Source organism: Candoia aspera, chromosome 4 (genome assembly GCF_035149785.1).
Source record: "Candoia aspera isolate rCanAsp1 chromosome 4, rCanAsp1.hap2, whole genome shotgun sequence".
Classification (NCBI taxonomy): domain Eukaryota; kingdom Metazoa; phylum Chordata; class Lepidosauria; order Squamata; family Boidae; genus Candoia; species Candoia aspera.
In genome coordinates, this window is record NC_086156.1 from 85,574,574 (window position 1) to 85,600,079 (window position 25,506).

The window sequence follows — 25,506 nt, forward strand, 5'->3', positions numbered from 1 at the left end:
TATTTTCCAGTACCATGCCATCAACTGATGATACTTGTTGAGCTTTCCTAAAGTTTTGCAGACATATTTTTGGTAAAGTAAATTGAACCGTTTTGTGGCACTGTATATAACCATTCAGGCATAATCTTTCAGGCTCATTTCAACTGAAAGACAACAATAGGTTTGTTAGGCTGCAATCCTGTAGTTGCTTACTCCCTGGGAGTAGATGCCACTGACCTCTATAGACCCTCCGAGGAAACTTACATCAATTAAACTGCATTATAATTTGAGCTTCCACAACATAATCTGTGCTCGTTCTATTAGAACTCTCCCTAAAACAGATGTCTGTGGCTAAAACATACTGAAAATAATCTGTTTTGTTTACAATATATGCTGCATGTGTTGAAACACGCACGCTTGGATCATGCTATCACTGATTTTCCATTTTGTTACCTGAAGCATTCCAATTGTTAGGTTTACTAACAGGACTTGCTGTTTTTCATACATTTAAGAGCAGAAGCTTCACCTAAAAGTGTTCAACGCCATAGTATCAGCGTGTGCTGGTGTGATGAAAATAGCAAGACATCCTCAAATTGAGTGACCACACCAACACATGGGAATCACTTGGACTATATGGTTCTCCTGAGAACGAGGTGGAAGTTGTTTGCCATTACCTTTTCAGGAGATTTTCTAGTGGTCACCCATCTAAGAATTGGCCAGATACACTGGTTCATCAAAGATTCCCTGGGTACTGCCAGCCTGCAAAGATATACCATGTAAAAGTTTTCTATTGCTGTCATGACCATACAGGACTCCAGAACTTCAGTGTGAAACACGCACAGCTAGTCTTAAAAATTCGGTGGAACATACTTTCTAAGATAGGATTTCTGTTAGTCCAGCTCCCATTTTTCCATTGTAGCGGGATGCATTAGGAAAGCACTGTGCAGTCACTCGAAAAACAAATTATTACGCACAAAGGGCAAAACAATTTGTTTTAGTTTTCTAATTTTTATAAAAAGCAAGTTGTTTGGTTGTGCAAATGCCTAAGATTGCAGCCACAAGAAACATGAATTTTTTGCTTCCTGTCCTTTTGCAGCCCTCACCAACTCAGAATTCAGTTGTATGCATCTTGGGTTGCATGGTTTTCACGCTGCCCTCTTCTTCATGAAATGATTTCGAATCAAAGAGGAATGCAGATTCTAAGAGTGAAGAAAAGAAGGCAAAACTTGTTATAGATACAAAGGCATGCCCTGCGCTACTCTATAATTTCTGACTCTACGTTCCACTTCTTCGGAGTTTATCGCTGCGGTCAGACGTCATCGGGGAGCGCGCGGCAGAGTAAAGGCCCCGGTTTTATTTTGTTCTTTTTTTTTTTTTTGGTGAAAGGGCCCTTCAAGAGCAGAACCGCCGGTCCATTACGTTACGTCTTTACGTCACGGTCATCTCAGCAGTCACGTCCCCCCTCGTTTGTACATTGTAGCGACCGAGTGAAAGGAAGTGGGGAGGACGGATCCTTCAAATACCTGAGTACTAAACGGTAGGTAAACAGAGCAGAAGCAGAAAAAGAGGCAAAGGAAAGGGCCCGAGAGAGCGTAGGCCGCTCCGTTCTTGGCCGTTGGTTAAGGAGGAAGAGGAGGGGGCGGGGCGGGGCTGAGGCCTAGTCAGGGTACGGAAGCCTTTGGAGTTCATCGTTTTCACTTTTTTTTCCATCAGGTACCTCGTTTTTGTAGCTCCGCCGCGGCCTCTGGCCCGTCTCGAGGTGAGTAAGGGAGAATATAAAATCAGTTTGGTGAGGAAAGGGAAGAGAGTAAATTCAGGAAGCTAATGTAGATAATAAATGTACGACTGCTAAAAAAAAAAAAAATGATCTTAACTACTATTGGTTAACTTCTTAAAGAAAAACACTTTTTCCCTGAAGACAAATGATTAGGAGTTGTTAGTCATAGGTTTATGCTAAATTGTAAAGTGACTCTTTTAGTCTAAGATAATAAATTTAATAAATGAAATAATGTTGCCAATTTTTGACATTAGCAGTCTAGATTTTAATAAGCGGCACACATTTATTTATTTTATATGCCACCTTTATTATTTTTATAAATAACTCAAGGCGGGGAACACTCCTTCCTCCTCCTATTTTCCCCACAACAACAACCCTGTGAGGTGAGTTGGGCTGAGAGGGAGTGACTGGCCCAAGGTCACCCAGCCGGCTTTCGTGCCTAAGGTGGGACTAGAACTCACCATCTCCTGGTTTCTAACCTGGTGCCTTAAGCACTAGACCAAACTGGCTCTCTTATATTATATGATAGATATCTAAATTATTTAAGCTTGAGTGAGAAATCTCGGGTTGGAATGGGGAGAAGGAGGCAGATGAGGGACTATTGCATATTTTAAAAAACTCAGAGGCTTTTGTGATGGAAAAATTTTCAGGAGAGACACCATCTGTTGCAGCTGTGTCAGTAGTATGGACAGAAAGGGGTAACTCAGGGGAGGCTTTGGCTGCAATGATTCCAGCTTCCTCATTCACCTGAATGAACAAAAGGCCGGCAAAGTTATTTTCCTTTATACAAGAATCAGTTGAAAAGGAAAGCAGCAGGAAAAAAAGTCCTGACCTCCCCTTTAGTAAGAACGTTTCTTCCCCTTCCCTCTCAAAAGGATTGTTGCTCCATTGTCTGATTTTAGTTGCAATAACGGTGGTAAAAAGCAATTGTGTAAATCCTTAACAAAAATAGATTCCCTGTCTTAGTAAACAAAATACTTTCATTAAATTAAGCTTTAATTTCCCTATTTTGAGCCATTAAAAGTGATGTCCTGTAATATATATTATAATTATTAAGGCAGGGTTTCTCAGCCAGGGTTCCATGGAACCCTCGGGTTCCGTGAGAGGTCACTAGGGGGTTCCCTGGGAGATCACGATTTATTTGAAAAATTATTTCAAATTCGGGCAACTTCACATTAAAGAGGTAAGTTTCATTCTTGATTTTTGGTTTAAGAACATTATTACTGCATATATACAGGCCTACCCATGAAACAAATATAATAATTTTGTAACTGCTGGCCTAGATTTGAACCTGAATGTGCAGGGGTTCCCCGAGGCCTGAAAACTATTTCAAGGGTTCCTCCAGGGTCAGAAGGTTGAGAAAGGCTGTCCTAAGGCATGGTGGTAGTTCTTAAAAGTAATGACTTATTTGCCTATCTAAATCAGACTTTTCTACTTAATCCATATTTGTTACCTTTTCGTATGAACATCATTTCTCTATCTTTTAAATTGCTAAGTGGTTCTATATTTGATTCCATCTTTTATCAGATACATTACTGGCACCATGAATTGGAACAAAGGCGGTCCTGGCACCAAGAGGGGCTTTGGTTTTGGCGGCTTCTCGATATCAACTGGAAAGAAGGAGGAGCCCAAGCTCCCGCAGCAGTCCCACAGTGCCTTTGGAGCCACTGGTGGTCCTGCTGGGTTTGGGAAGACTCCGCCACCTCAGCTGCCTTCATTTTACAAGATTGGATCTAAACGGGCAAATTTTGATGAAGAGAATGCGTAAGCTCCCATTTTTTGCACATACAGCATATCAGTAGTAGATGTACTTCCCCAAATTTGATGGCTGTGTTACCTAACAATATCTCAAAATAGAGCACCAGGGAGGGACGGGGCCTTGGTTTTTTTAACAACCAGTAGAATCAAAATGGCCTAATTAACTTACATGATTATTTTTAAGTTTCACCATGGCACAAAAGTGTTGAATCCAGCCTGGACTGTACCCAGCTTATATAAATGAATAGTTAGGACATGGTACTTACTTAACTCCTAGACATATGAAACATTTTAAAGATGCAGTAAACTGGAAACCAAGTTTTTCTTATGATGCTGGTTTTTTGATGGCTGGGTTCTTTATTATGTAATTCCTTTTCTCTCTATCTTTGTTTCAATTATTAGGTACTTTGAAGATGAGGAGGAAGATTCCAATAATGTTGACTTGCCATACATTCCTGCTGAAAACTCTCCTACTCGGCAGCAATTCCATTCCAAACCAGCGGACTCGGATAGTGAGGATGACCCATTGGAGGCATTCATGGCAGAAGTGGAAGTAAGTTACTATTTCTTTAAATTTTACAAAGATTGCTTGACATCAATCATATTTATTCGGTCAATGACCAGCAAAATTTAAAAGGACAAAAACAAAGTGAAACAAAGAGATTCAATAATATACTACTGACTAATAAAATAGATCACATAATAATATAGCATTCACTCCCCTATTACTACCTTGCGACCCAGGTACTGTGAACCTAAAACATTAATAAGTATAAAATAAAAAATATATATCCCCTAACTATTAATTAAGATATATCCATTTAAAAGTAATACTTAAAACAAGGGTGATTACTTCTTTAACCAGTTTTGTTTTACTTTCATTGTGGCAACATAAAATTTGGCTACCGCACATGTAATGTATGGTTTTAGATCCTGGAGAAGATGGTTCGCATAAAAATTATCTGGATTGCTATCACAGAAAAGTCCATGCTTCATGAGCTTTTGTTTAAATGTGATACTTGTATTTGTCAAGTCTTGTCTACTTGTCCCAATGGACTGAAAGAAGGGACTCCTACAGTACCAGTTTTTGCTACCACTGAATTAAGCTTTTTTAAGTGCAATTAAAAGGTCTGCACTTGGTTTATCAAATAAAGTACAGTATTCACATGCTTACAGTTCCATGAACTCCTATGTAATAGGGATTTTGATGAGAGTTGGTATGAAATGTGCTACTTTCTAAAATCATGTTCCTTTTGTAATTGATTAGGATCAAGCTGCTAGAGACATGAAAAGATTAGAAGATAAAGACAAGGAAAGAAAGAATACAAAGTAAGTTTCATATATCATATTCCTGTTGAAATAAAAGTTCAACAGCAGCATGTAAGCATGGTATCATATTATTTCTAGTTAGGTAATATTTGATTATTCCTTTCATGCCAAGATATTTCAGCTTTGCTGAAATTGTCTAAAGGCTGTGATCTGGATTTTGAGGGTTGATTTGTACGGGGCTAATGTATGACTAATTCTGACTTATAGCAGAAGCAAAACTTTGCTTTCTGGTCCTCTTCAGGTGTAAAATTCTGTGAACACTTCTCATATTTCATAAATCTGAAATTCCAGCCAACTCCTCAGAATTTGGCAAGTCCTGGTGGGTTGGAATTGTTATAAGAAATGTGTTTTTATTGCAGCTGAATGTTGTCTATGTTGAGTCATTTTGGCACTCATCAGGCTGAATTTATGGAGCTGGGTATGTGGAACATTTGCAGGGAAGTTTTGTTTCTCTGCTTATTTTTCCAGGGGTATACGCGATGATATTGAAGAGGAAGATGATCAAGTGAGTTTCCTACAAAATCTTTCTATCTATTGCAAAGCAGTAATCAATGAGTGAAAAGACTGTTTCTGATACCCTTTGAAATACATTATGAGAATGAGGGATCAGGGGAGAATACATTAAACATTTTATCTGATTGGTCAGTTGTGACCAAAAACTGAATTGCAGGCCCACATAAGGGAGAGTTATATTTAGACCCAACCAACGCTTTCTTACTTTTCTCTTTAGTAAACCCAGTCAAAGAAGAAGAAGAAGAAAAAGAAACATAGGAAATGATATGAAGGGGTGGGGGCGGGGAGAGAAAGAAGTAGAAAAGCAGATATATTGGAAAAAATATGAAATTGGATCCCGTGTACAAATTAGTGTTAAAAATCTCTTAGTATAAAAGGATGCTTTTGATCATATGAATCACAGCTGAGAAAGTGTAAGTAGAAGCCGTTATAGAGCTCATGTTATACAGTTTTAGTAGAAACTTCTGTGATTCTTTTGAGTCTCATTTAATTTTCACACTAGAACATTTAACTTAATATTTTTGAGACTGCACTGCAACTTGTTAGCATACTACAAAAGAGCTGCATGTGTGCTGGTAGCAAATGTGTATGTCTTTGGTACCCAAAGTATCCACTTCTTGCATTTGTGCAAAAGTGGCTCCTTTACCTTGTTGCTTCCATGAGGAGTGGACAATCATGTCCACATCACAATGCAAGGTATAGCATAATTATCCATTCCAGTGTTGGAATTTGTTACCTATCTCTAGGAGTACCTGTTGCCTCCAGTCAGGAGCATACTCCATTCTTTATGGATACTTCTAAAAAATAAGTTTTTGACAGCATGTTTGAAGCACAGCTTCAGATTAGGAAAAAAACGATTTAGCTATCAGAACTTTAGAAAACACAAGTCTAGCCTGTTTGAATGGCCAAGGAAGACCACTCCATTTATAGATAAATGTCCCATTACCAATTTGCAAACTTAAATGCCCATGCTGTTGCTTTGCTAGGTGTTAATTAAAATATAGAATTTATATTGGGCATAGCTGAGAAAAAAGAACTTGTGGAATAACTCTGCCTGTATATCACTGGGTAGATGAAGCTTGCTAATGTTTAGAATGCAGAAAAAAACCTTTTGCAAATAAAAATTTAACTTGCAAATAAAGATGTGTCCTAATCCCCTCCCGTATCTTTTTATTTGGTTTGCTTATGACAGTGACTCTGCCAAGGTTCTTACAAAATGCAGGGAATATTTATATGCATCTCTCTCAGCTATTTAAAGGCAGGAAATAAAACTGGGGTAGTTGATATAGTTGTAGAAGTAGTTAAAAGCAATCAATTAATATGACTGTTTAAATGTGCGTCCTTGAAAACTTCATAGGTTTTTTTTAAGGTTATGGATAGGTAGTTTCTCTGGGGTGTAAATTAATATTTTCTTTTGAAAGAAGGGAAGATCTCATGTAATTTCCTTTATCTCTAAATTTGAAAATATGAATAGATCCTAAAAAAGTAATGTGTCTTCAGAAGTTTATTTTGTCCCATAATGCATGTACCTGTTACCAGAACTTTATTTTGAACTGTTTGATTTCTAGAAAGTTTTGGTTTTTAAATTTTCACTTATAAATTTATTTCATTTAAGTAGAGGCAAAGTAGATGAAATTATACTTCATGTATAAGGCTTTTAAAATTCATAGAGTTCTTCTCAGACTGAAGCACTTTGAACCAAGGAATATCTGGGGCATCCAGCTGTAGCTTTTCTTAAACTGATTCCTGGATTTTGATTTTTTGCATACGTCATCTTAATCAAATTTCCAATGAGAAAAAGAAGAAGAGAAAAGAGAGAAAACTTTTAGAAGCATGTAAAAAACCTCTTATGTAGGGTGTTTTGTAGTCTGTGGATATAAGAAAACTTGTATTGGGGATAACAACTTGACAAAGGGAGTGGTTTCATTTGGAATTCTTTAGTGCATTGACTTAACAGTGTACTTGTGCATGCTGAATGTTTGCTTTTCCTGGGCTTCTCCTGGTGGAAATACTTTAACAGACCAGGAGGGCTCTATCTGTGGTTTGTTTAAAATCATGTGTGAGTGATAAACTGTGGCTTGTTTATTTTTAACAATTTTTTGCATCCTGCCTTTCAGAATAACAGTCTTCAAAAGCTACTTACAAGCAATAAAAACAACTGTAAATGAAAAGAGTATAAATACTATTTTAAAACAAAGAGACTTCTAGAATCCTACTGACAGGGCAACTGGTGATAATGGCGTTCTGGGTAGAGGGAAGAATCCAGCTGATTCTTCTAACAAGATAAAATTACAATCTCGTGTTTATTCTTGATTTTTGATTCGGCCTTCTTTGGAAAGATCATGTGTTGTCATGCCAAATAAAACCACAGACAAAGCCATCTGGGTTTGTTTAGTCACTCTGTCTGACAGAAGGAGCCACTGATAACAACCAGTGTGCACTAGCATGCCGCTAGTTCACAATAACTCAAGAATTCTGAATAAGTGACCTTCTCCCTGCCCACTTATCTTTGTTAATAACTTGTGATGCACTGACAATCCAAATGAAAAGATTTTTCTCTTCCAAGGATTCGTTCCTTGATTTGTGTAGAAATAACTCTTCACTGCCACAGGCTTTAAGAAACTATTTAAAAGTTTGCTTTAGGGCCTGCAGGGCAAAATGTGAAAGAAGAAATATGGACAGGGACACTTTTCTGTTCCACCTATGTACAGGTAGTTCCTTGTTGAACAACCACTTGTTCAGCAACCACTCAAAGTTATGATGGTGCTGAATGAGGAGGACTTATGATGGGTCCTCGTAGTTGCAGCATCTCTGCAGTCATGTGATTGTGATTGGGGTGCTTGGCAACTGGTTTGCAATTACGGCGTTGCAGTGTCCTGCAGTCACTTGAACACCATTTGTGACCTTCACTGCTTCCGACAAGTAAAGTCAATGGGGAAGCTGGCAGGAAGTCACAAATGGTGACCATGAGACTGGAGGATGCTGCAACTGTGCAGGATTCACCTAATGACAGCAACTGGGACTGCCACAACTGCCATTGCAAGTTGGTACAGTCATGTGATGTTGCGCCACGTCACTTAGCAACAGAGTTGCTGGTCCCAATTACCATTGTTAAGCGAGGACTACCTATAACTACAGTCAATCCTCACATTCATCAGAAATTCATAAAAGGGTTTGGAATTTGATGAATATAATGTGTGGGCATATTTTTAGAAATCACACACTAAAGGCCTGTCACCTTAGTATTGGTAGCAATGTTCTTTGTGGCCTTACCTGAATTTTTGAGGAGATATAGTAGGTTCTTCTGAATTCTGTACATTACAAAAAGAGTTAGAATATTGATCAAATTTGTCAGCCATCGTTGTTTCACTAAATAATTTCTGTGATAAGAATGCAATTCAGATAGACTCTTCTCTTGTGTGCATTAAAGTAAGCTATTACCTTAATGTGGCTAGCAGTAAACTGCATTTCTTCCCTCTCAACATCTGTATGCAGTTACACTTTTCTGTTTTGCTACAGGAAGCTTACTTCCGCTATATGGCCGAAAACCCCACTGCTGGATTGGTTCCAGAAGAAGAGGAAGATAACTTGGAGTATGATAGTGATGGCAATCCAATAGCTCCATCCAAAAAAATTATTGATCCTCTGCCACCTATTGATCATTCAGAGGTGAGGAAATTTATTCCTTTAGTAAAATTGTATCAATATTAAGTTAAGCTAAAGGGTAACAGTAATTTTGAATAAGCGAAATAGGAGAAAGGCACATCATCATGTGTGTTCAGGTACTTTTATATTGCATTGTAGTGTTCCCAAAAGAGTAGATATTAATAGCTGAAATTGTTAAGTAAAGGATTTTGTTTTGAAAAAAGGGCTTTATTGCATTTGTGTTTTTCCTCACCCGCGCTGTCAATTTAATGCTCTGATAGAAACTTGATGTTTCAAATGCTCTGCTTACAACTGTTGATTGAAAGATCATATCATCACAGCAGCTGGCAAAGGGAAGTTAGCTTTTACCTGATGAGGTGGCATTCATCACTAATAGTGAGTAATTGGCTTGCAGATTGAATACCCGCCGTTTGAGAAAAACTTCTATGATGAGCATGAAGAAATCACCAGTCTCACCCCACAACAAGTAGTGGAGTTGCGCCATAAGTTAAATCTCCGGGTAAGGTGAAAACAAGAGTCCTGTTCCAGAGCTCTTTTCTTGTTCAAAGGTTTTATTGTGTACTAAACAGATGCTGGATCTTACAGTGATATTGCAGTGGCCCATGGAATGCTTTCCAAATCTCCACAGTCTGGAGAAGAAATGTGGCATGAGAGGAATGGGAGGCATATTGTTAAAAAAGAAGCCTTTGGGGCTCTGGGGAAAGCCTGGTGATGATTGACAGATAAATTGTTTGGTTTTGACCATTTGTCACCTATTTCCTATTCAGCACGTTTTAGCTGGCATAGCACTTTCTTCTGGATTTTAGAGTAGGAGATGGAAAGAGGTTGCCTCCTTCCAGATACTCTGAAATGCTTTCTTCTTGGGCTTCTTCTCAGTTTTCTGGCCCATTACCAATGATTTTTAATCTTCTAGCTGCTTGCTTTTTGTTCTGGTGCATCAAGTGATAGGGACTAGAGGATAACAGATTCCCTTTTGTATAACCTATATATTGCATGTGATCCTCAGTGTCCCTCCCCCAGTATCCTGAGTGATATTGTCAACATTTGAAGGCAAAATAGCTATATGTCAATGGTGCAATATTGACCCTCTTTTTTTCTCCAAAACCATAAATTATTATAGGAGCAGGAAGCCTCTGAAACAAGCCACTCTCATTCATATTGTTAAAGCACCCCCAAATGGCTGCTGAAATTCAGGAATAAAACGGATGAAATTAGTAATACAATTTTTAGCCCATTTGAGGTGTAATAGGGAAGTTTAAGGTGGGAAAGGGAGCCATTTCCCAGAGCCCCTAGAAGAAAAAAGGGTAAAAAAAACAAGCAAACCATCCTATCCCTTCCACTAATATCACCAAGTACTGGAAAGCCTCCTCCAACTTAACTGATTTTTTGGGGAGCAAGTTGTTCAAACAATTTCACCTTACCCCTTCCAGTAACCTCCGACTCAGGTAAGTGGCCCACTTCTGCTCTATACCAACATGCATATTAAACAATTACTCCTTAAATGAATAATGTAAGTGTTTAAACTCTGGCATGTGTAATTAATTCCATTTTTCCTAGGTCTCTGGTGCTGCTCCTCCAAGGCCAGGAAGTAGTTTTGCTCATTTTGGTTTTGATGAGCAACTTATGCACCAGATCAGAAAATCAGAATACACTCAGCCCACTCCTATCCAGTGTCAGGTGAGTCCCATATAATGGTCTTGGCAGAAACCCTGCCAGATACAAAATACTGTTGTTTCATATTTTTTGAGAGAGCAGTGGGAGACTGTCAGTTTAAACTTGGTTAACAAATGTAATGGACTTAGACATAGAGCCTGAAAACTAATCTGCATCTTTAAAATACAGAGGAATGGCTTCTATATGTAAACATTCCAACAAAATTAAAAACTGCTTAGAACATTAAAAAAAGTTAGCTATTCTTTTTGATTTCTCTAGGAGCACACAAACCTGCAGAACTTCTTAACCAGAAGAATCAGTTATTTAGTTAAAGATTCAGTGCAACTTACAGTTTGATTTAGGGCTGTAAGTCCTGTTTTCCTTTAATATCTTGATTAACTATTGCAAAGCCTTGAGTCCTATAAACATCTTAGACAATAAGTACAAAGTGTGAGCAGGTATGCTATATGTTTAAATGTGGTTTTCCCTGATGTAGTATTATGCTAACATTTAATGCAGGGAACCTGCAACCATCCAGATATTGCTGAAATATGGCTATCCCCATTCCCTATCGTTGGTTGTACTGGCTGGGACTGCAGTTCAAGTTTTAATTCAGCAAAATCTGAAGGCCTGAAATTCCCATCCTTGTTTCAATGGACGTGATATTTTAAAACTAATTTCTTAAGTCCAGAATTGCCTGTGGTATTTTGAAGAATTGTTGAGTTTTAAATAAAAGTGGAGGGTTTTTTCTCTTTCTCTTCAGGGTATTCCAGTGGCACTCAGTGGCAGAGACATGATTGGCATTGCAAAAACTGGTAGTGGAAAAACTGCAGCTTTCATTTGGCCCATGTTAATCCATATCATGGATCAGAAGGAGCTGGAGCCAGGGGATGGTCCCATTGCTGTAATTGTGTGTCCAACTAGAGAATTGTGCCAACAGGTAAGCAAGTTTGAATCTGTGGGGAAAAAATGTGGGATCTTAAATATTGATGGAGCGGGGAGTAATGTTGTTTTAGAATTTTATAAAATTATACTATATTCATTGTGACTTTCAAGATTATGTTGGAGGGGTTATAATCAGCTACCTATTGCTATCTATAGTGGCAATCCTGATTTAGTTATTCATTATGGTTAAAACTACCAACTCAGAAAAATCACTCAACCTTTAATAACTAATCTTGTTGGTTTACTATTGATTCACTGCCTATCATTAGCGACTCCATTTACTGTTGCAAAATCCTGAAAAACTAAAATGTATCTTTCTCTGGATCATTGGAAGTTGCATTGGCTGAAAAATTAATACAACAAAAATAATTTTGAAGACTCTTAAGATTATGGTTTCTAGTCTCCACTTCTTAGCTCTATAAATGAACTTTTTCCTTTTACTTTACCTTTGTCTATTTAAAAAAATCCTATTCAGTATGTGATTGTGGTACTTGAGCAGAGAAAATATTACTTTTATGAAAAAGCAAGTTCATTTATCACGTAAGACAAGCTTCTTCTGCAAATTACAAAATCTCCAGAGGAAAGAAGCCACAGTGCCAGTGCAAAGAACTTTTCTGAGTTTGATTTTCCAGCATCCTGTGCTGATATGGGCAGACTATAGAACTGATAAGATACAGCCGTGCAGATAATCCTTCATGTATGCACATTCTTGGAATTTTGGGGGGGATACCCATATTAGAGGCCATATGTATTTAGAAAGGCTTATGAGGTATGGGTTGATCAGAGTACATAAAGAAGGGGGAGAATAATCACTTCTATCCATTAAGTGCTGATGATAGGGTTTTTACGGTTAAATAAGTGTCAGCACTCAAGCTGCAGCTAGCTTTATTTCTCAACCCCCCACCCTCCACAGTTTGGTGCACCAGCAGTCACACTACTACCTGCTTTTGTTTCTATTACTTTTGGAAAACTGTAATTGCAAAAATGATGTTACTGTCTGTGAGGTCTGTTTCTACCTTCATTTACAAAACTCTTCTGGTTGGATGCCTTGTGATGTTAGAGTTCTGTCCTGAATATTTAATAATCAGAAAACTGAAATTCTGCCTTCTCTGCAATGGGAAAAATGCAAAGAGAAAACAGAACAAAGGACCATAGAGAGCAGCTTGTACAATGTAGGTATGAACAGTTGGTGCAAGATGGATGGGAATCGAAACAACAGAGAAGAATTAAGTTACTGGTGAAAAATGTTTATCCAGGCTGTACATGTAAGGTGCTTTCCCAGTGCCTGGAGGCAGTGGGGGTCTAAGCTGGAGATGAACAGGCTGTGAATCAACTCTTAACAAGGCTGAGTATCTCTAGGGCTTTGGCCCCCTGGTTCTGGAATTGTTCCAGCTATAACTTTGGGTGGAGTAGCACTCCCCCAGAGTGAGTTGGTGCACAATCTGAGGATCTTTGTGAATTCACAGCTCCTGCTCAAGGGCCTTCGCATAAATTCATCTTGATAGCTGATTGCATCCATTCGTGGATTGAGACGCTCTCCTCATGGTCACTTATGCCTTAGTCACTTCCAGTTTGGAATACTGCAACATGCTCAAAATGGGACCATCCTTGAAGAGCATTCAGAAGCTTCAACTGGTCCAGAATGCAGCAGTGCATACAGCATTGAGTACCTCTAAGTTCATCCATTAGCACTGCTGCTGTGCAAACTGCACTGCCTTCCAGTAGATTTCCGAGTGCAATTCAAGGTGCTGGTTGTCATCTTTATACCATCTGTTTCCTGTTATTTCTGCCACCCCACCAGATCTGATAGGGTAGGCATGTTTTGGTCCCCTCAGTAAAACACTGCCATCTTGTGCTTTCTCTGTTGCAGCACCTGCTCTGTAGAACAGCTTCCCTCTGTGATCCAGATAGCCCCAAACCTGTTGACCTTTCAGAAAATCTGTCTTTTCCTTCAGGTGTGAGGGACAGGTTGTAATGATGCCCAGTATGTGTCCAGTTGGGATTGTGAATGTTTTTTGAGATGCCTTGGCTTTTGTATTTATTGTGTTTACTTTTCATTGTATTTTTCATTTTGTTATATATTAATTTTGTTTAGCTGTCCAGAGTTACTTGCTTAAGATGAGCAATCACGCCCATTTACTAAATAAACAAATCTCAAGTGTACAGTATGCAGACCCAGGGCAGTGTGTGACCTCAACTGCCCTTGAAATCATCTGTGTTTGCTGAAAATTGGTGGCAAAGTTTCACATCCATTTGAGGTGGTAGCAAAATGAAGCTATATTGTAAAATAGGTAAATAATAGTTAAATAAGAAAATTGCCAAAGCTACATTTGCATATATGGCTCCATCCACTTTGAGGCCACCAAAAATGTTAAGCACAGCCCTTGGCTACCAAAAATTGCCCACCACTGTGCTAACAAATAGGAGGACTTTATAAAGTCATTTCTCTGAAATAATTAGAGCTTTTTTCTGGGTTTTATATTACTTCACTCTTAACATGGTGTGAACCTGTATGGTTTTAGATCCATGCTGAATGCAAGCGTTTTGGAAAAGCCTACAATCTGCGGTCCGTAGCAGTATATGGTGGAGGAAGCATGTGGGAGCAGGCCAAGGCTCTTCAGGAAGGGGCAGAAATTGTTGTCTGCACTCCTGTGAGTATTTCACCAGTATGGTTGTGTTGCAGTGAGGAACAAAGTATTCTTGCTTTTTCTTCTTTTGAACAAAATAATTTCCTGAAATTCTTTGATTTCTGATTTGCTCAACCCCAACTCAGTGCTCACGTGCAGGATTCACAAAATTTCCAAATGACAAAGGATGAGGGTAGGGGGACTTTGAACAGTAAAGCCCACTTAAAATGTTTCCTGTAGTTTGAATCACATTGGGGTTTACTTTGCTTTCAGGCTTAGGGGTATGCTAAATGTTTTCACACAGGGCCGTTTGATTGATCATGTGAAGAAGAAAGCTACAAACCTTCAAAGAGTCACTTACCTTGTGTTTGATGAAGCTGACAGGATGTTTGACATGGGTTTTGGTACGTAACCAGTAATAGCGCTTGTAACAGTAGTTCATAAACAGTGTCCATGTTCCTCTGTTACCTATTGTCTTCTAGACATGCTCTGTTTGAAAACCACTTGCAAAATTATTTAAAGACTGATGCTTTACTTAATTATGTGCCCAGTAGACACTCACTCCAGTTTTACAAAAAGATATGGGGTATTTTGGTAATAGCTGAAATAAGTGGTGCAAAATCAAGGTTTTTGCATGTGGGAATATAACAAACATGGAGGAAAGATAGTAGTTTGACTCAGTGAATAATATTAAAAATACAGGATATAAAAAACAAAATACATATCTTACAAATGTGAACACTAGTATCAAGCTATGTTATGTAGACAAACAGTATGTGTGAGCTAAAATGGGCTGACACCTTTTTTTACCAAATTAATCATTGGCCTCAATGAATACTTTTTTTAAATAAGCATTTATTTGATTTCCAAATGCTCAACCTTATATGGCTTTGAAGGAAAGACAACTTCCATTTCTCCTTTTCACAGAATATTAAAAAAATTGTCCTGTGAATAACAATTTTGAGTCAAAATGAGTATATCAATCATGTTTGTAGATACAGTTCGATGAAGTCATAATTCAGCATTACACGCATTAGCAGAAGCAACTTTGGGTGTTCTCTTCCCCTCTTTGTGCTCAGGAAAAGAGAAAAAGTAGCATACAATTTTTAGCCCAAACCAGGCACTGAAGATTAAAATAAACGTGCTTGTTAAACCAGTATAATAACTTGGTATTTGCTATTAGCTCAATTGAAAGGAACTGCAATGCCATTATAGTTTATATTGAACTCATATTTTAACTTTTGCTGGATTTGGTTTATGCTGGCTTAGCCAGGTGTATCTATCAGCTTATACAGAGCTAGCTATGAATTTCAGGCATTTTGTTTCTTTTGTGCTACAGATTTTTTTCTTTTTGTAGACTTCTTGTTAACAATGGCAGTGTGAGAAGTTGAGACTTGTGATTGCTTCTCAGAGAAAGCTTTACTTTTGTAATTTAAAAAATTAAAACATATTCAGGCTCACAAATTAATGAACACTAGTTAATTGGTTTTAAAACGTCTTTGGTTTGTTTAGTCAAATATATCAGCATCTGTTCAAGAGAGAGTTAACTGAGTTGTTCTACATTTTAAAAACAACAGTTAACCTAGAATACTGAGATCCAGAACATTTCATTTAGGCCCTGTGTAATACTTTTAGTCATTCAGCTGGATGCTTAGCAGTCTTGATGATGTTGCTTTCTATTCTTTGCTAGGGCTCGGCAGCCTGCGGGTTCAGGGGGGCCATTGTATTGTCTCTCACAAAAGCCTGTGTGTATCCTGTCCAAAACATTCCATTTCACAGATCTGCCAAATCTTGCTTTCTCTTGTGATTTTCCAAGACTAATATAAGAATACTGAAGTCTCCTATAATTTTGGCTGTTCTTCTTTTATATATTTTTAAAAATAATTTAATTTTTGGGACTGTAGGGCATGGTTCAGAGGGTGATGCTTTACCTCTATTCTTTTTCTTCAGAATACCAAGTCCGATCAATTGCCAGTCATGTCCGCCCTGAACGACAGAGTGAGTATGGGCTTTCTTAATACATGATTTCTGAAAAAATAATTTGTCCTTGTTAAAGGGGGAGTTAGACTTTTCTGTTAATGCAAGTCATCCAAACAATTTTTAATACCTGGATTTACATATGGAAGAAAATAGGCTAGATTTCAAATGCCCCTCCCTTTTTTTTTTTTTTTTAAATCTGTTCAGTTGTGTCCAGATCTCAGAGACTGCCTGGAAAAGTCCCTGCAGTTTTCTTGGCAAGGTTTTTTCAGAAGTGGTTTGCCATTGCCTCCTTTCTAGGGCTGAGAGAGTGTGGCTGGCCCAAGTTCCCCCAGCTGGCTTTGTGCCCAAGGCGGGACTAGAACTCACAATCTCCCAGTTTCTAGCCTGATGCCTTAACTGCGACGCCAAACTGGCTTTCTCAAATGCCCTTACACACTCCTTTTAGTTAAGAGGAAACCCCTCCCTCCATAATTTCTTACATCTGATTCCTCCATCTTCCTCTGATTTCACTTTTTCCCCTATTACTGTATTCTAAAGTTCTCACATATAAATGAGTTCCAGACAAACAAATCTATTGCCCCTTTATCTTCCCTCTTTGCACATTTATTTGAGGAAAGGGAAGTAGGGAGCCAGCAGCTATCTTGAACAGCAAGGGTTAGGGATTGTTGTAGGTAAAATAGATCATAGACAGGTTAGCTAGCTTCAGAACTTTACAACTGGAGCAGCAACCTTTTGGTGACCTTGGGCTGTATTCAGTGTTTTGGGGAAGGGCTGAAGGCTGCTGCAGATAGGATAATGGTACAGAATATATGGGCCATTTCACAGAAATCAGTGGAGTTGTAGTTTTCCTTCTTTTGTCTTTTAGGGAAGCTCCATTTTTTTCCCATTTTCTTTTTCAAGCCACATAAAGCCCGTTACCAAATGTACGTAAGCATTTCTGTGTTTCCTGCACCAAAATGACAGGAAACAGCTACTGATTTTGACAGAACAACTCTTAAGTACCAGAGACTGTCCATTCCTGTGTTTCAGAGTAAACTCCACTTAACGTCTTCATTTGGTTACTCATTCAATTCAGTGAGAAACTACCAGCCTAATTTGAATGAGGACTTGCTGGTAAACAGCGCTGTAGAGTGTTTCACATACATTTTGTTATGACTGCATATGGATGTTAGAGAAGAATGTTGCTTTATGTCTCTGAATATATGCAGAATTGCCTGCATCATTGTGTGGGTACTGGTTCACACAGCATGCTCAACAATGTGATTTGTTTGGGTTTTGTTTAGAGATACATGTTAAACTAGCTGTTCAATTTGTAAACTGCTCTACCTGTCATAAATTTTATGGCTTAATGCAGCTTGTGAATCCAGCCATTGTGTCTGGATTCCAAGGGCCTTGCTTTAGGGGAGAGCTTGTGTTCTGGTATATCTGGGTATGTGTCTACATTCAGCACTGCATTTCTGACTTAACAGCTCTTCTGTTCAGTGCAACTTTTCGGAAGAAGATTGAGAAACTGGCCAGGGACATTCTGATTGACCCAATTCGAGTGGTGCAGGGAGACATTGGAGAGGTAATAATGCAAATTCCCCTTCTAAAATCATTCCTTGAATGGAACCATTAACATAAAGGTAAGTCCTAAGGATGCACATTCCCCTGCTTTGGTCTCGCCTACAAGTACTTGCTTTATATTTTTAAGTTCTGATGGTCTCTGTTCACCTTGCTCCCCCTAACAGGCAAATGAAGATATCACTCAAATTGTGGAGATCTTCACCTCTGGTCCAAATAAGTGGAACTGGCTGACTGGTCGTTTAGTGGAATTCACCTCTTCAGGGAGTGTTCTCCTTTTTGTTACCAAGAAGGCAAATGCAGAAGAATTGGCCAACAACCTTAAGCAGGAGGGGCACGATCTAGGGCTCCTGCATGGTGATATGGACCAGAGTGAAAGGAACAAAGTCATCTCAGATTTCAAGAAAGGGACCTTTCCAGTTCTGGTTGCTACAGATGTGGCTGGTAAAATTGCAAGGCTAGATCTAAAAGATCTGGGAACTGTTTCTTAAAGCATCCTTTCCTCCCTCCCCACAAGCAGTACGGCTCCTTTGCTTTAATATGATATGATCTGTATATTGTAAAGGCACCAGAAGAGGTATTTCTGTGAAAGAGATGGGGAGATGCTCTTTAAATAAGTTGTCTGTAACTAAAATATTTGTAAGTATTAGTACTGAAACAGTAGCCAGGATCCAAACGTACTCTTCTGCTAGTTTGATGGTGGCATGGGTTGGGGGTAGGAGAATACACAGAATTAAGTCTATAGTGAATGTTTCTCCCCCAAGTAGTAACTAAGAGTTGTTAGCAGAATTTGAAGTTCAGTCTCATTATTCCAAGCTTAGGAAAAATGCGTTTTTTAGACTCATAATTGGAGAAGTGAAAGTGAAAAAAAAAGAATAAGACAAATTAGAGGGTGGAATATACAAAATGGACATATTCCCCTTTTTTTCTCCAGGTCTTCACAGTATATTTAATGCATAGACCAATAGCTGATTTGTGCAGAAAGTAGCATAATTGAGAAACCTTTCTAAAACTGAAAGTGGTGGAATGGGATAAGGGCCTTTGAAAATAGACTGAAGTCTGACTTTACTGGAAAGGGGCAGTATGAGTAGAATAGTTTTTAAAGACAAGTACCTATAGCATTTGAGAACTGCAGTTTTGATCTCCAACCTCATAACTCAAGTGTTTTATGCCTAGCTCGTGGTCTGGATATTCCTTCCATTAAGACTGTGATCAATTATGACGTGGCTCGTGATATTGACACTCATACTCACCGAATTGGTCGTACTGGTAGAGCAGGGGAAAAGGGTGTGGCCTACACCTTGTTGACTCAGAAGGATAGCAACTTTGCTGGAGATCTTGTTCGGAATTTGGAAGGGGCCAATCAGCATGTTTCAAAAGAACTTTTGGATTTAGCTATGCAGGTAAAATAACTGCTTTCTTTTTTCTTTTCTTTTTTTAAGCATGTAGATTGTGAATGTGGTAACTGTGTGAGATGTATATAGATTGTAAATTTGAAAGGTTTTTAATCTGAAGTAAATTTGCTTGAAATTTTACTATATTCTTTGAGCTGAGCAAAACATAGTGAAGAAGTTAGAGCATTGGTCGATATTGACTGTATTGACTGATACAGTTGTTGAAATGGCGATGCACAGTCTAAGCCTACTAGACAGCATGTACCACTTGAAAACTTGGAGTACTCTTCAAGAGTTGCCACCGAGTTGTATTTTTAATGAGATAAAATGGAAGACTATTTATGTACATGGGGTGCTATGGTGTTTATATAATAACAATTTTTATGTATGTATGTATGTATTTATAAATTTATTCACCGCCCATCTCCGCCTCATGGGGGACTCTGGGCAGTTTACAATAAAATGAAGTTAAAATTTAAAACCATTCCAATACAACAATACAAAAAAATAAAAATATAATAAAATCTAAGTGGCAAAAGATTTTAATCAGTCCGTGAGTGTAACAGGCCCCTCAAAATCACTTAGGGCGCTAGCCATTCCCAGGTAAAACTATTCCCCCTCCCATTCTAAGCCTGCTGACAAAACCAGGTCTTTAGTCTTTTTTGGAAGTCCAGGAGCGAGGGGGCCTGTCTCACCTCTGGGGGGAGGATGTTCCAAAGGGCGAAAGCTACAGCAGAGAAGGCACACCTCCGAGACCCTGCTAGATGGAATTCTTTTATAGATGGGGCCTGTAACATGCCCTCCCTGCATGACTGGGTGGGGCAGGTCGATGTAATGGGGATGAGACGGTCCCCCAGATATCCTGGTCTCGTGCCATGTAGGGCTTTAAAGATAATGACGAACACCTTGAATTGGACCCAGAAGCAAACTGGAACCCAGTGCAGCTCATGCAACAAATGTGTGCAAATCTTGGAACACCCAAGATTGTCCACACGGCTGCATTCTGAACCAGCTGAAGCTTCCGGATAGTCATCAAGGGTAGCCCCATGTAGAGCGCATTACAGTAGTCTATATGGGAGATGACCAGGGCATGAGTGACCGTTCGAAGGACCTCTCGGTCCAGGAAAGGGCGTAACTGGTGCACAACCTGAAGTTGCGCAAAGGCCCCCCTGGCCACGACTGCCACCTGCTCTTCGAGCAGGAGTCGTGAGTCCAAGAGGACCCCCAAGTTACGCACTGGGTCTGTCTGGGGCAGTGCAGCACCATCCAGCACTAAAGATGACAAGTTCCTGGCACGCGAGGTGCCGTTAATCCACAGCCACTCTGTCTTACTAGGGTTCAGTCGAAGCCTGTTCCCCATCCAGGCCCCCGCAGCCCCCAGGCACTCGGAAAGGTGGTCATGGCATCACTTCCATCACCACTTCCTCAACCACTTTCCCCAAAAAGGGGAGGTGGGAGACTGGGTGAAAGTTGTCCAGTATGCTAGGGTCCAGCGATGGTTTCTTGAGGAGGGTGCACACCAGTGCCTCTTTGAAGGCTACTGGGAATACCCCCTCTCTCAAGGAAGTATTTACCATCACTTGGACCCAACCACATGTCCCCTACCAATTTACTATGGTAGCCACATTTAATTTAATTATAGGCACTCCCCAAGTTGCATAACTGGAAAGCATTGGGTGACCTGATATTTGCATGTCAGAATTAGACCAAGTGTCCCCCAAACCAAGATACGTGTGCAATAACCACAGGTGGCATTTTGGGGATCAATGAGGAAGGAGGCGGCTGGATTGCCATTACAGTATCAGTTGGCTATGCTAACTGGTGCTCGCTCTATATCTCACCTGTATGCATAAACAGGAGAGGGAAGAAGAAATCTCTTAAAAAGGAAGCCAGCATATTCTCACTTGAGATCCTTCACTGAGGTGCATTTGTCATCTTCCTTATGATGAGCCAGTGACCAACAATTAAAGAAAAGTGAGGTGGTGAGAAGTAATTGCAAGGCTGACTGATTTGTGTAGCTGATGGCCATGTAGTGTTGTGTCGCAGAAGGGAGAGCAAGTTATAGAAAGAATCATAGTGGAGGTGGCTGCTAAGGCCAGGTCCTATGCGTAGAGTCATGGAAGTGCAGGAAGAAAATATTAGATGTGTTTTACTGAAACGTTTATGTAAAACTGAGTTTATAGAAATCAGGACGTACATAACCCAAGGAGCATCTATAGTTTTGGTATTGCTTTCTCACTTGCTAGAGCAACTGGAGTATCTAAAAGACAATAATGTGCTGACATATTGCAGATCCAGCATTTCTTACTAATGTCACACTCTTCTCTCCCAGAATGCTTGGTTCCGGAAATCACGTTTCAAGGGAGGAAAGGGCAAGAAGCTCAATATTGGTGGTGGTGGTCTGGGGTACCGTGAGCGGCCTGGCTTAGGATCAGAGAGTGTGGTAAGCGTTGATGCTTAGATAACAAACAGATATTTATTGCTACTAAGTATCCCCAAGATTGCGGTCTCAGTTGAACAATGCAACTTTGTGTCATAGGATCGGGGGAGCAATAGTGTAATGGTCAACTATGAAGCATATAAGCCATCCTCAGGAGCAATGGGGGACAGGTTATCTGCAATGAAGGCGGCGTTTCAGGTTGGTATGAAAAGCAACCTCACGTCAAGATCTCACTGTCCTCGTTCTAGTGCTGCTGCCACTTTTCCACCAAGACTTTCACCCCGGTGTGGCCATTAGTCTTTGAAACTCAGTGCCTCCTATTTGCACCAGGCTATCTGTGGACAAGGAACTTCTGCAAATTCAAACTATCACATGGAGACCAGAGGGCTGCAAGGTGGTCTAAAGGTCATCTAGCTCTTTTTCTCCCCTCTCACATCAATTAAAACTGGTTCCTTACGTCAGGCATAACAATCTGGGAATAATATTCATTCTGAGAGGCCCATGTTGCTTGAGAATTTTTGTGAAGGTGAAAGTATATATTGAGTATAACGTGTTTTTTTTTTCTCTTGTAGTCCCAGTATAAGAGCCATTTCGTTGCAGCCAGCTTTAGCAACCAGAAGGCAGGCGGCTCTTCAGCAGGTGCCAGTGGTTGGACCAGTGCAGGCAGCTTAAACTCTGTGCCAACAAATTCAGCCCAGCAGAACTCAGCAAAACCTGACAGTCCCATGGGGGTTTCAGGTTTAGCAAAAGGTATCCCAGGTTTCACTAGTGCTGGAACCTTAAACAGCATCCCCAGCTTTCCAAGCGCTGGCATTCAGGGTTACAACAGTGCAAATGCTGGCAACGGCAACAGAGAAGGTAACAGTGGAGGCAGAGAAAGATACAATGACAATCGGGGTAGCAGTCGCCATAGTGACGGCCAGCGCCATGGAGATGGCGGCAATCGCCATAGTGATGGCCAGCGCCATGGAGAAGGCTACCGCCATGGAGAAAACCGCCACGGGGACAGCCATCGACACAGTGAAGGCCGACATTCTGGAGGTGGGAGCGGCAGCGGTAGTCGCCACGGAGACAGCCGAAATAATGGGGACAGCCGGAACAACAATGAAAACAGAAATAATGAAAATAGGAATAATGAGAGCAAGAAAGAAAGCAACAACCGAGACAACAGCAAGACAGATGGTTTTGCAGTTCCTGAACCCCCCAAACGCAAGAAAAGCCGATGGGATAGCTAAGCATCTGGGCTTCCCCACAAACAGCAAGGTGCTTCTCTCTAAGGAGGGTCTCTGTACCAGAAGTGGCTATTTGGAAGGAGAAGAGTGGACACTAGCATTCCCCAAGGAAGCCTGACTCAGTGCATCCAGTGTTAACCACCTCCCCTTAATGCCACATTAATTTTGTGCTTTGGTCAAAAGAAAGTTCCCTTTTGAATATAATTTCTCTGTGCTCTGCCTTTTAAAAATCCATCCAGAGAGGCTTCACAACAACAATGATTATCCTTTGCAAGAACAAAACATTTATGTGATTTTTTTAAACTAAATATTTCTAGAACAGAGGCGTGAATGGGGTAGGCTTTATTTTAACTCTATCATCATAGACTTGACATAAACTACATAAACTAGCCTGTTTAGGTGGTGTGCCTGCCCATCCACTTTTTTCATTTCTATAACGAGAATGCTTCTACACACTTCTTTTCTGGCTATAATGGCTCTCGTACCCAGGCATAGTTCCCTAGTTACTTTTTTGTTAATGTCATACACATGCAACAGTTCAGACATGGACTGTGTTTGAGAGAATATGCTAACAAACTGACAAACCAGTGGCCATTGTAAATATGCAAGTAGTGGTGATCCCTAGGGCAGAAATCCAGGGGTGGAAGGGAATGTAATTAGCCCATTTACACCAAAATCTTGGATCGTGCATGGAAAGTCTTCTGCTTCATTATGGCTTGTGTCAGTCCTTCAAGTAATCACTTTTCATCTGATGAAACAACGCTGACTAGTTTAAATCCCTTTCATTTTGGATTTCTGAGTACCCAGGTTTGATTTCTTTTTGTTTGTTTTGTCAGTTGTTGGTTTCAGCAGTTAAGAAGGCAACAGATCCGGATCACTCCTTCTGTCCTTTATATTCCCTTAATAGTATCAGCATGCTTGTAGCTAAGGAGAGAGAATTAGATTTGTTTCTTAGATGTGGGAAGACAACACAGCAGATACGTAGGCGGTATGCCACTTTCCCTTCATATGTAAGCTAGGTAAGACAATGTCGTTGGCTGGAATTTGACTCCTCTGATTCATTAAAATTACAATAGTATGTAGAATAAAACTTAATTCCTGGGACAAATGAAAACATCCATGCCAGCATATGCAACATCCTATCACCTGTATTTTGAATGCTTCCTTGCAGGAGCAGAGATTTAAAGTGCACAAGAAAACTGTAGTAACTCTAGCAGACATTTACTTAGATTGAAGCCTCTCTATCCAGGAATGATCCAGGTTTTTCTTGTATTGGCTTGTAAACAGGTGTAGACTCCTGAAGCTACATTAACCTCGAATAGAAAAAGACCATGCATGCAGCTATGAAAACAGCTCCCCTACAGGATTCCCTAGGAAGCAAGTAGGATTAATTCTGTTCTTTCAGCTGTATTCATTTAGGATCTCCTGTTGATTACTTTGTGGATGTTTGGAAAGTTATCTCTCCCCCCCCTCCCACATTAGAAAAGGCTCAGGAGGGTGGAGGAGGGGCACCTTTCATGTATAGTATCAAGTTTCTGTGATTTGGGGGCCAAGCCACCAAGGTTTTAAACTTTGTAAATTTGGGAATGGCTTTTGAAGAAGCAGACATGTGAGGACCTGTGCAAAACTTTTTTCAAAATGACTGTCATACACCTCTGGAAAGTTGATGCGAAATGTTTTGCTTGATTATATTTTTCTTTAACTGCATGTTCTTAAACTTTTTTTTCCCCAGAGTAATAGAAAAATCTTGTTTGCTGAAAATAGGTATGTTCTTGCTTCACATTTTTATGAAGATATATCTGAAGCTGTGTTAAGATTCTGTGACATGCCATTTCCTTTATTTTCCATGTTTTCTTCTAATAAATGTTTTATTACTAGTATAATTGTCTTGGATGGGTCTTTATTTTGGCTGTTCTTCTTTTCCCCAAATGAGTTTTGAAGGTGCAAAATACCTGATTGTTCTAACTGAGATTAGGAAAAATACAGAAATCAAACTGGGATCCCTAAGAAATACTGGCTGGCTTTGTGGTATACTCCTTGCCACATTAACTGAAGTTCCATGTTTCACAGAGTTTAAACATACATTTTCCTACCAGCTGCTTCTCTTCTAGCCAATTTTGAAGACTGCATTTTCAAATACAAGTGGGCTAGTACTTACTAAGAGTCTGTTCAATAAGCTACTGGATCAATACCTTTTTTCATTCTTTGTACAATCCTCAGTAGTTTGGCAAAATAAACAGTTCTCTCCAAAAATGGTTACTGTCATGTTGGGAAGAATGATTTGCAGAAAAATGGGGCAAGCTTCCGCACAATATGATTTTGAAAAAATCCATTGTGTAACACAATTAGATACAGAATTGATAGTTAAATATCAATTCAGTGTTAAAAGGAAACATTTATTTCTCACTATAATACTACACAATTAAAAAACATCAAGAACAAATTCACTTCTTTCTAAGTGCATACTAGTTGAGTTCTCACTCCTTATAATCAGCTAAAGCACTAGCTAGCAATTTTGCCTATTTAATCTTGGAGCTCTAAAATGAACAATACAAATACTACCTAACGTGTGTGAGGGGAAGAAATGCTGTGCTGTTGGTAGAACATATATAAGCATACTTCTATTTATTGTTGCTGAGGCTAAAATGGT

At 39.6% G+C, this 25,506-nt stretch overlaps 1 protein-coding gene across 2 annotated transcripts; it reads left to right on the forward strand.

Annotated features, from left to right (window-relative positions):
- The first annotated feature begins 1,397 nt into the window (after nucleotides 1–1,397).
- On the forward strand, nucleotides 1,398–24,739 carry DDX42 (DEAD-box helicase 42). 2 transcript variants are annotated; one of them, XM_063300873.1, is made up of 19 exons: nucleotides 1,398–1,516; nucleotides 1,693–1,738; nucleotides 3,284–3,520; nucleotides 3,917–4,067; nucleotides 4,782–4,843; nucleotides 5,312–5,348; nucleotides 8,876–9,025; nucleotides 9,417–9,521; nucleotides 10,580–10,699; nucleotides 11,439–11,615; nucleotides 14,143–14,271; nucleotides 14,552–14,651; nucleotides 16,198–16,245; nucleotides 17,697–17,794; nucleotides 17,958–18,234; nucleotides 18,967–19,193; nucleotides 21,517–21,627; nucleotides 21,724–21,822; nucleotides 22,197–24,739. In XM_063300873.1, exons 3-19 carry the CDS (start codon nucleotides 3,300–3,302, stop codon nucleotides 22,857–22,859), a joined length of 2,775 nt encoding a protein of 924 aa, XP_063156943.1. In that variant the 5' UTR covers nucleotides 1,398–1,516; nucleotides 1,693–1,738; nucleotides 3,284–3,299; the 3' UTR covers nucleotides 22,860–24,739. The 2 variants fall into 2 exon arrangements, with proteins under 2 accessions (XP_063156943.1, XP_063156945.1); XM_063300875.1 differs by lacking the exons at nucleotides 1,398–1,516; nucleotides 1,693–1,738; nucleotides 3,284–3,520; nucleotides 5,312–5,348 and having other exon boundaries at nucleotides 4,053–4,067.
- The last annotated feature ends 767 nt before the right edge of the window (nucleotides 24,740–25,506 follow it).

Coding starts and splice junctions, on each gene's coding strand:
- DDX42 (XM_063300873.1), top strand. CDS start 3,300: ATGAATTGGAACAAAGGCGGTCCTGGCACCAAGAGGGGCTTTGGTTTT. Junction 11,616..14,142: donor CTAGAGAATTGTGCCAACAG/GTAAGCAAGTTT, acceptor GTATGGTTTTAG/ATCCATGCTGAATGCAAGCG. Junction 14,652..16,197: donor GATGTTTGACATGGGTTTTG/GTACGTAACCAG, acceptor CTTTTTCTTCAG/AATACCAAGTCCGATCAATT.